This window comes from Falco peregrinus, chromosome 18, assembly GCF_023634155.1.
Source record: "Falco peregrinus isolate bFalPer1 chromosome 18, bFalPer1.pri, whole genome shotgun sequence".
NCBI classification, from domain to species: Eukaryota; Metazoa; Chordata; class Aves; order Falconiformes; family Falconidae; genus Falco; species Falco peregrinus.
Window position 1 is genome coordinate 3855310 of NC_073738.1, and position 10995 is coordinate 3866304.

At 42.9% G+C, this 10995-nt stretch overlaps 1 protein-coding gene across 1 annotated transcript; it reads right to left on the reverse strand.

Moving 5' to 3' along the window:
* Positions 1-2134: 2134 nt before the first annotated feature.
* Positions 2135-10283, reverse strand: MEOX1 (mesenchyme homeobox 1). The gene is made up of 3 exons (XM_005238835.3): positions 9578-10283; positions 3518-3690; positions 2135-2650 (listed from the first exon to the last, which is right to left on the reverse strand). Exons 1-3 carry the CDS (start codon positions 10026-10028, stop codon positions 2528-2530), a joined length of 747 nt encoding a protein of 248 aa, XP_005238892.1. The 5' UTR covers positions 10029-10283; the 3' UTR covers positions 2135-2527.
* Positions 10284-10995: the final 712 nt, after the last annotated feature.

Genomic DNA, 10995 nt, shown 5'->3' on the forward strand with positions numbered 1-10995 from the left:
ACCTTGCTGTGCCAGATCTGAAGGGACATGGGTAGGTGTAGCTTGGAGAGAGGGCACGCATGCTCCAAATTATTTTAACTGAAGATTGATTTTTAATTTGCATTAAATGCAGCGTTCGCTTAAGCTTATGGTGACCAAGTGCCCGGGTTTTTTGCAGAGATGGGTGTTCTCTCCAGAGGTAATGGTGCTTGCTGACTGTCCAGCTGGCTGGAGAGGAGCGGGCAATGCCCCCGGTGCCTGCACCCATGAGGTTCACCTGCCCGGGCATCCAGCACCATTGGTGCAGAGACCCTGTGGAACATCAGCGATGCCATTTTTCTTTCTTCTTTGCATCACTAAGGACATCTCGATGTTGCATCATCGCCACAGAAGACTGAAAGAATTCTCGATCTTCACTTTGTGGTTTTTGTTTTATTTATTTTTTTTTTTTTAAATGAGAGATTTTCCTTTCTCTGTTCCACCTACTGGGTTTGAAGTGGAGGATACCTTCTACAGCTTTTCACTACTCGAGTTTATTTTAAAATAATTTCTTTTAAAAACCAACTCTTTATTTTTTAATTGGTTTTGCAAAAATGCATGCTCTAAACTGTCTGTTTTTTCATCTATCAAATAGGGTTTGGAAATGTTAAAGGAGGAATGTAATGGATGTATTTTCTTAGTAGATACAGTGATCAGCTCTTTGGAAAGAATGCATCATCTCTGCTAAAAAAAAAAAAAAAAAGTTGATATGTATCAATTTTGAGGTCTTTCACAAGTGGAATAACCACAGGTAACTTTATAAACTTATCACCCAGCTATGCAACTTTAAATCCAGCAGATCTGCAGTCCACGTTAAACCCCGATAAAAATGCATCGGATTGAGGTGAAAGGAAGAGCGTATACCATAGCTGCCAACAATAGTTACCTTGTAAATATTGAAACGGAAGTTTCAGTATTCTCTATAGTCACAATGTGATATGCTAGTGTAAAAGTCTGTTTAAAGTATGGCATTAGTACATTAAATAAAAAGATGAAAGGCATGGAAACGGATACTATGCTTTTCTAAAACTTCATAATTTGATATCCTACAAGTTTTGGCTGAAAGGGGGGAAAATGTCAAGTCAAAGTGTTCTCCAGACTTCTGGTGGTACCATGTTTATGGTTCTGTATGGGAATATTTTGCATATTATTTATATTAGAAGTATGGGCAGTTGGCTGCGTCAGCTTTAGTGGCTTTACAGATGGCTGGTAAAGTCTCTTGCTATCTTCAGACTGTCAAGGCACAATATATTTACGTGTTTTGAAAAGTGCAGATACTATTTGTTTGAAGGAAGTATTTGATAAGTTGCAAACACTAAAAAAAATTCACAAAAAATAACCTATTAATGGAAAGTTTGTAAAAAGGGCCAAGTTGGTCACTTAACTGTAAATTTCGTAAACTCGGATACTGATTTAGAAGACAGCAAGCAATGAGTGTAAATCCACAAAATACTTAGATTAGCAGATGGTTTTATATGTAACTTAAATATACATGCGTACATGTTTGAAGGAAAGTTTTGTCTCCAATGAAAAATTAAATAAGAATTTGTAGACAGTAAATGGAGCAAAATCACTCCAGATAACATTGCTTTCTGCTTCCCCTGACAATCCTGAATTCACAAAGAAAACTGTGGGTTTCTAGAGAGATTCCATAAATCCAAAAGAAATGCAGCACCAAAGAGTAGTTTTCCTTTAGTTAGATAGATTCAAATGTCAAAAACAAAATAGTGATAGCTATTGTGTTGAGAGCTTAATCTCTGCTGTACCTGCTGTGACGTTTAGTAATGACTACTTGGAAAAAATACTTGCAATTGAGATCTAGAAATTTAATTTCAGGATTTATGGTGAGCTTGGAAAAAATCTCCCTCTGCAAATTGCTACCATCAACAATGCACGTGTCCTCTTGGACTCTCAGTGCCACCTCTTCCGAAACTGGTAAGCAGAATTCTGTGTCTACGCTTTTGGTCTCAAATTTTTTTATTTTGTAATCTTACTGCCTAGCCATACAAGTGTTCAATTCTTAATGCAAGAAAAAAAAAAAACAACAGTGGCTATCAAAGTCTTTATTTCTCTTAAAGTAAGGCACAAGGAAAATGTGTCAAGTCCAAGTGCAGAACGAATAGATGTGGCCGGGGAAAGGCTGGATGCAAATACTGTTGCAAAAACTGACTGACAGCCTGCATTCTCTGATGTTTGAGAGCCTGGACAACATTACTCTTGCTTTATTTTCAGGTTTTCTTTTTTCTAAAGACACATCTGTGGTAGTAAGGCAATTCCAGAGAGAGTTAAATTCATTCAGATAAAAATCAAAATCGTGCCCTCCTTTGGCTTTATTCCCCTTGCGTTCCTCAATTGCCTCGTTAACCCAGAGCATCAGGCACCTTCTAAAGGCTCAGGGCTATGGGCTTCGCAGGCAGGATCATCTCGTGGGGTGGCTGACCCCGAGCAGTGTTGCACCCACTTTCTGATCATCTGCTTGCTCCGTGCTCCTCTCCCATTGCTGTAAAGACTAGTCAGAGCTGGGAGAGGCAGCAGAGTCCACGTCTTCTGTGTCTTGTTCGTGTGGGGACACTGGCTGCCCACCTTTAACGCGTTTCCACTTCATTCTTCTGTTTTGAAACCATACTTTGACCTGAGTGATAAAAAGGAAATAATTACTTCTTGCCTTAATCTGAGGTGTATAAGCAGACCTACGCACAGGTGCCTACCAGTAGACAGATGTTTTGTGGGATTCTAGGAGAAAAGGGGAAAAGAACCTCACAAGTTTAGGTAATTCATCTCTCTAAAAAAGGCAGGAACAATTAATTCTTCCTCAACTGTTCCTGGCAGATGTTTCTCTGAGACCTGCAAAGGTAGCACAAGTGCTTTGCCTGGAATCTGTCTTTGTCAACCAGGCATGTCAATCCAACGGGCACGGTGCATCTAACATCTTTTAACATCCAGTCCATCCAATCTAATGCTTCAGGAATTGTGATTTGCTTCACTTAATTGAGCAAATCCTCTATTGTCCACTAAGCTTCGATAAGGGAACCCCGACTGCAATCACAACGAGAGAAGAGGAATCTCTCTCTCCACAGAACTCTGCATTTTTGTCTTTCCTTATCACCTTAAAATGCTACCTGACCCGGGAAGAATGCAGGTATCAGACATATATCATGGAAATAATTTCCTGGTAATTGCAGTCGAAGGTGATATTCACATTCCACCTGTAAGCCTTGACGTATCAGTATGTACCAACGAGTGGTGGTAAACAACACTCGGTAAGTATCAGCTATTCCCAAATGTGTCTTGAGTTCAGATAAACATAATTACACTTATTACCTAATTACAGAAATTTGTAATGAATGTGTTCTATAAGAATGTGGAGACTTTGTATTAAAATACCTCTGTGCCATTGCAAAAGTACACCCTTGAGTAACATATCTGGTTTTTAGCTTTAGGGAGAAGTTGTGGGGGAGGAAGGTGAAGCTGGGAGGCGGGAGGGGGGGTCGGGACGTACTTGTCTCTCGGTGAGATCCAGGTTCACAGCTATCTCGTATCTCCTGAGCCTTGTCAAGTAGTTATGGTGGGCAAATTCAGCTTCCAGCTCCCGTAGCTGCTCCTTTGTGAAAGCTGTCCTTTCCTTCCGGGATTTGCTGCTTGTTTCTGCCTTGTTGCTCGTGTTCTGGTTTTCTAAGAGGCAAGCACACATGGCATGTAATTTGTAGTTACATCGATCTGTGGGAACATGTGTATTGCAGAGGTCTGATATAAACTACTTTATATCATATATACATATTAACTAATCAAAGTTTTTCTGACTGTTATGTTATGCTCCTTGAGCTCCGTGTGGTTTATCGGTGGTGGTGGCATTGGAGGAAGGTGGGAGAGCTCAGGGTCAGGGTGGGGTGGGTGTGCAACGTCAGAAATGAGAAGCTATGGGAAGGGAGTAGTTGTTCCTTGCCCTAATTGCCTCCAAAGTTTCCTTCCCCGCATCTTTACTTTCATTCCTTATATACGTGTTACCACTCTCTCCTGATCTCCCAAGCAATGGGCAGCAAAGACTGCACCTGGTGTATACAACGTGTAAGGTGCGTGGTGATGGTCTTTGGTGCTGGGTTTAAGGTGCTGAGCAAACCCCCTAAGCCAGTGTACGGCCTGGGAATGCTGTGTGGGTGTGGGGGCAACGTGGTAAAACAAGCAAGACCAGAGCGCCAGCGTTCTTTGAATTGGCACATGATACCCCAGGCTTCGAGCTGCTTCTGCTCCTTGCTGAATGAGAACCACAAGGAGATCTGGTGTCTGTGTGCTTGACTGGCCTCAGTATCGTCCTTGTCATCATCCTTGTCGCTGTGCTGCCCTGAAACAACCTTTTATGCTATTTCTGCACTTGGCTGCCTATTTCAAAGACAAATTTCAAGCCATAGCCAAAGGGATGCTGCACCAGTGAAGCCAAAAATCAAATAGTCACTTTGCCTAAGACTGTGGCAATCTTTCTTTTTTTCTTTTTTCTTTTTTTCTTTTTCCTTTTTTTTTTCTTTTTCTTTTCTCTCTTGCATTTTTAAATCTTGCTTGTGAAGAATCTCCAAGCAATGCAAGAAGAAAAGCACTTGTTTCAGTGAACAAAACCCAAACTGCCCATCTGTCAGGGAGTCAGTTTTACACGTTCCTTGACCCTTTTCTCACCTCTTGCTCCTGTGCCTGGCTAGATTCCCTGAACTGAAGATGCTGGTAGGTTTTTTCATTATATTGAGGATTAATTACTCAATTTTTGTGTGCAACCAGTGTGCCATGAAGTTCTGTGTGTCCTAGCATAATATTTCTACATAGAAATGATATACGAAATTGTAGCAATGAGCTGGACAGGCAGCAGCATCTTCTAGATGTCCCTTTGGATGCCAAAGTAATAAAGCTGGAAAAATTTGAGATGTGTGGCTGTAGGCTTCATGGTTGACCTGATCTTGGCTCCATCCGTGAGAAACAGAACTCAAACACAGGTCCCATTAGTGATGATGTGCACAGGGACCAGTGTGTGACAGGCTGCAGCTGTACTGCTATCCACTATGAGGAAATCAGTCTTGTTTTCATCAACGTTGTTCCTGCTACTTATACTTCAAAAATGCCCAAATAAAGTTGGGGAAAGTATGAGGAGAGAACCCCAGGAGTTGCTCCCCATGCTTTTGCCACCAGCTTTGGGAGCCTTGATCTCCAGAGCTTCCCCCTGGGGGTCTCTGCTCCCCCAGCAAACCCACGGCAGGGTGAAGCAGCTCTCCAATTCCCATAACATTGCAGGGACTAAAGCCACCTCTGTCGAATTAATCTGGAATAAAACTAGCTAATATAACCTGAACATGCACATGAGCTCGCCAGTGAGCCCTGTGAGAAGGACATCCTTCCGAAGGGGCAGTTTCACCCATTTTCACCTCCAAAACCCCAACATGAATAATTTTAAATAGCCAAGTGTTGCTGGGAGCAGAGGATGTGGAGCTTGGAGCTGGTCATCCAGGCTTTATGCCACAGGGTGTTGTAAAGAGATGTGATTATTCATGGCTGGAGGTTTTGTGGTGTTGGAAATAGGTTGTTGCTTTTTATTTCCAAAAAAAAGTTGGAAATAGGGCTTAGTTGCTTCAGAGTTTTGACAACAGAATGCGGAAAATGGCAAATCTGGTGTGAAAGGATGAATTAGCTTGGAAAGATTTTCCTCCTGCACTGATAGTTTTTTTAAAAAAAAGCACAACAAAACCAGACAAAACTGCTTGGGAATGACAGGGACATCTGTGTCCCTGCCATGAAGCACACGTACTGCCAGGGTCCCTCCATTCCATGTGTGGTTGACGTGAACCCAAGAGCCTTTCCCAAGGGCTGCAGCAGAATACGTGCCCAAATGGTCCATCTCCCTATGCTGTGAAGTTTCCAGAACAAAACCTGTGGCAGGCACCAATCCGTACACGTGTGAATGAAGGGGCAGCCCATTCCCTGCAAAACAAGGGGCTAGATCCAGCACTGGGGGCTGGGCAGCAGGAGCTGGCTTTGCTTTGTGCTTACATCTAGTGTAACTGAATCAGGATCAGCTCTCACGGTGTAGTACTTACTCTCCCTCACCGTTTCGGACTGGTCTACTAACAACTAACGCTTTGGAGGAAAGCACGAGGACTCTGCACGGTGCAGACACAGGGTTTGGGCACCACAGAGGGTGCTGGCGCTTGTGCGTGGAGGATCCAGCCTGCCTGATAGATGTTTGTGGTGATCCACAGCCTGGATCGATGCACCTGGTGTTTGTTATTCTGCAAACTACTGGCAAAAAATCCGAAGCAACTGCACCACGTCGCTTTTGTCCCCCATGCTGAAGGCTTTGAGGGCGTATTTATTCTAAGTGCTTAAATTGAGTAGCAAGACGCTGATAGATTTTGCTGCAGTGCAACATAAAATTCCGAAAGCTATCGGGAAACGTTGGCCAAGCAAGTGACCTCATCAATAGTGGATTCATTTGGCAGCTGATAATAAAGCATCCAGAAGTTACTCCAGCGTGCACCTTGTGGAATAATGCTCAGCAGTGGCTGCGTGGAGGGCTATGACACACGACGTTCTGCACCCAGACCCCTTCAAACTGGTCAGAGACTTGCCAATTCTTTGCTTTTCGGTCCTCTTCAGGTTAACTGCTGCTATCTGCTCTTACCTACGCTTTTCTTTTTTTTTTTAAAAAAAAAGGCTTTTTGTGCTACTGCAACTGTGAAGGGGAATTGCAAGCTTGGAAAATCCTCTTTACAGTTAGTGCAAAGCTGGGAAAGGTTGGCAGGTAGAAATGCAGATCAGCTTTGCGCATTTGAATATAAAAACCTTTCCAGAATTCTTCAGACAAGGACATCGTATGGATATCGTATGGTTAACGTCGTTAAGGGAATCATTGCACACTGTTTTTGCTTTCCCATCTCTGCTGCAGCCTTGCTAACAGTCTGTATTGTTTCATTCACATTCAGTACAGCTGCCTGAATCCTACTAGGTGTTGCAGAGCTGTTGTTGGAGATCTGGGGACTTCAGGTGTGTGATAACATAGGTACTATTTAGGACAGACAGACACTTTACTGAAACGTTATTTGCAAACGTTAACGGCCGTGGCTTGTGGATGGAGAGGAGGGGCAGCCATGAAAGCCAGCGCAAGGTGAACTTCTACCTGCGGGCACCTAAACAGGGCAACCTAAATCACAGGAGCCTGTAGAGAAATGGAAAGGTGTGTGCGTGTTTATCCACGAGTACTTGGACTAGATGCCACTATTGTTATTGCCATATTCCTCAAATGTTTGTAATACATCAGTGCTTCAAAGCAAGTTTAAGGATTGACAAGCTTTTTTAGTATTTTTTGCACCATTCTGCTTATTTGTCTAAAATAAATGCCTCTCTCAGACTTTTCTCAGAATGTGTTGCAAAGAGCCATGGTCCAAGATCTGTATAACTTGTAATAACTATGGTTTTCACAAGAACCAAAGGTTTTTGCACACATGAGTACAAGTCGCAGTAATGCTGTATCTATATTGCAGTTCAGGTGAAACTGTGGTGGATAAGGCACCGATTAAAATAAATGGTTTATTTTATAGGGTTTTTCTTCAAATGAATTCAGTATATTTTTCTTTACTAGCCCAGTCTCTGAGGAGAAGGCTCTGGGTACCTAGAATTTTTTTTTTTATTATTATTATTTTAATTTTTATTTCTTAATTTAATTTTATTTTTATTTTTTAAAAGCAGTTAAGGAAAATTCTCAAGAGGAGAGAGGAGACTTATGTTCTACTTAGAATAAACAATCAGTATGTGACGTGTCCAGCTGCATTTCTGGAACCGCTGTAAAAGCAAAGGAAATCACGATAAAATTGCTCATAGACTTTGCCCTCGTTTGCTTTATTTGGCCTGGGGGCAGAAGGAAGGCAAAGCTGGCAGGAGGAGTATCGCATCATTCCATCTGCTGCCTGGTAAGCAGAAAGAAAAAGGAAAAAAAGAAAGGAGGGAGTGAAATGAAAAGCCACGGAGCCCCCTTTGGGATGTTTTCATATTCTGCCTTTGCTGGAGTAACAGCTTGTACAGACAGCGACAGTTGCTAGAAGGTAGGAGACACCGTGATTTCCAGCGGTGTCATTGCTTACAGCTCCCCTGAAAGGGAAAGTGTGGGGGACAGCAGCGAGCATGAAGGGAGGGTGACAAGGGTGCTGGTAACAGAGAATAGAAGGAATATTTGCCTTAAAGCAGGGAGATGCACTTTGGCATCAATCTCTCCAAGAATAAGACCACCCCTCTAACCCAAGTATACTGAAATACGCTGTTTACCTTTGACTAGCAAATGTTTAAAGAAAGCATTATTTACTTTCATTTTATTTTTTAAAAAAGTCATTGCATTTGGATTTCGGGGAAATTTTTTGCCCCAAACGTGTTTTTTGTTTGGGTTGTTTGGTTTTTTTTTTTGGTAATAGAATTTAATTTAAATTCTACAAAGCTGTGTTTATAAAGAAAAAACAGATAACTGAAGGGAGTAGATTCTGGTCATCAAGAGTTTTTGAAAATTATTTAAGTGTTCCCTGACAGCCTATTCCTATTGGAAGAGAGCAGAGATTAGGACTAACTGTGTGACAGCAAGAGCGTGAATACAAGTGTTTTGTTTAAATTGCAAACCGGAGAAATGAAAGTTGGATTAGAGGCGGCTTCTGTAGCTAACCTGTGAAAGCTAAAAATAAATAAATACTTTTGTCGCTGTGCTGTCCATCTGTAAAATGGGGATACTGGAAAATACTCCTCGTTTTGTAGCAGTGCTGTGGGGAAAAATACACTGCAGCTTGTAAATGAATACTGCAGCAAATGAAAGCATCTAAGCATCTTAATTTTTGACGGCTTAGGAGAAAACAATTTTATGCATATTTCACATCTAGATTTGAGACAGCAGTGGATCGGGGGTTATATAACTATGAAATTATTGAATAATGCACATCACAAGAATGTGTTTTATCAACTAGGATGACATAATGAAAACTACATTTTCTGCATTGTTGGACATGGTACCGACAGGAAACTTTTAGCACCTCCTTGTTAGGAGGTAAAACCATTTACTACTTAGTGAGGCCAAATAGAATTTACACCTAAAGGGAGACTTTGCATCGTGTACTTCTTCCCATAAACCGAGATGTCAAAACCCTAGGATAAAAATTCTGCCTGGCACAGGCAGCTCAAGATGAGGGATCTTTGCTCCTTGACTGCCATTCTCTTAAGCCTGGAGATATGGCAGGTATGCAGCGTGTAACTCCGCATCCCAGGACTTTCAGCTCAGTGTATACGTGCCATACGATTCCCAGCAACGTACATTGTGCTGATGAGTAAAATGCCCGTTCAGTAAATGCCCGTTCAGTAAACAAGATCCACAGGAGTGAAATACAGACAGCAGAGGTCATCAAAGAATAAGCCACTTCGTTTCAGTGTTGTTATTTCCCCGGGCAAAATTTAAAAACTCGTTTCCTCATCAGCTTGACGTCTTAATTCCTAATCTTACAGGTGCTCTCACTCCACAGCCTGTGCTACCCCACAACCCTGATTCCATACGACCTACCTGAGTTTTCCTTTTTCCTTTTGGATGACTTTTTCTCAGTCCCATTCGTAGCGTTTATGGGCACCTCATCATCTTCATCCATACCCACCACCGCGCTCACTAGATTGGGGCTGCTGCCTTCTGCCTCCCCAGAACCCAAGGCCAGTCCTGGATTTAGGCGTCTCCTGGCCTCGGTTGCTGCAAAATGCCAGTCGGGGTGTTGGAAAGAGGGGTGCTGCTCCCCCAACGCCCGCTCCTCCTGCGGGAAGCTGTGGAGAGCGGTCAGCAGGCAGGAGGGGGAGAAATCGGAGTAAGTAGCAAAGTCTGATTTTTGATGGAAGGAGAACGGTGCCGGCGGGTAGTGGTTCAGCCCCGGCGCTGCGGGGACATCCGTGGGGGTGCTCCGCAGGCACCCCCAGAGCGGGGCAGGAGGCTGGGGGCTGCGCATGCAGCTGCTGCTGGGGGGATCCATCTGCTTCCGATCCTGTCCACACGCCAGTGGCCCTGGCTGCTTATACCGGGCTTCAAAATGGGAAGAGGAGCAGGGAGGAGGTCTTCCCAACTTTACCAAGGGGATCACCTCCCTAAACAACGCTTTGTCTGTGGGGTTTGTGCTGTTGCAGGTTGGTTACTTCGGGAACTCTTCTAAGCATCTTCATCATCCTGGCTGGAAGAAGCGGATCGAGGCAGCGATGCTCCCGAATCGCTTCCCAAGGGCTGCAGCGTGCGTCCTTGCAAAGTGCTGGGCAGGAACCACTTTTTTAAAGACCGGGCTGGGGAGAGAGTGTCAAGTTTGGGGAGTGAAATGTGAGAGAGGGGAGGGAGGGGTTAACATACATGTGCTCAGCCCCTCCAACCAAAGCAAAGCAGGCAACTATTAATCATCTGAAACCTTATATGCACGTCTAATGGGATTTGCAGATGGAGCCTTTTAAAGAAACAATGCCTGTATTTTTTTTTTAAAGGGAAAAAGCAGCACACACACACCAAAAAAAAGGCTTTAATGTTTCCCCATAACACTATGAAGTTATTTTTATTGCGCTGTTAAACAAAATTCCCCAAGTCTTGGATTTGGAAAAAGCCCTAATGCAGAATTCAACAGATGCCAAATTTCAAGAACTAAAGTGGGAAATAAAGTAAGGAAGGACTTCACTGATTATATATAATTTAAGGCCCAATCCTAAGCTTAAAAAAAAAAAGTATCAAACCTGGCTTTTGCACACATGCAAGGTTTTGAGTGATTTTCTGTTTGTTTTGTTAGCTTTGTAACATGTATTCGCTGAGAGTTGGGGGTTGTTGCCAGTGGCGGTTATTCTTTCTGAATTCTACTTTCCAGGGAATTTTCAATATGCCACTCCTTCCTGTGAGGAAATCTTCTGCTTCTATGCCAATGCAAGACATGTTTTTCATCTTTTGTTGAAAGTTTTATAGTTTTTCCT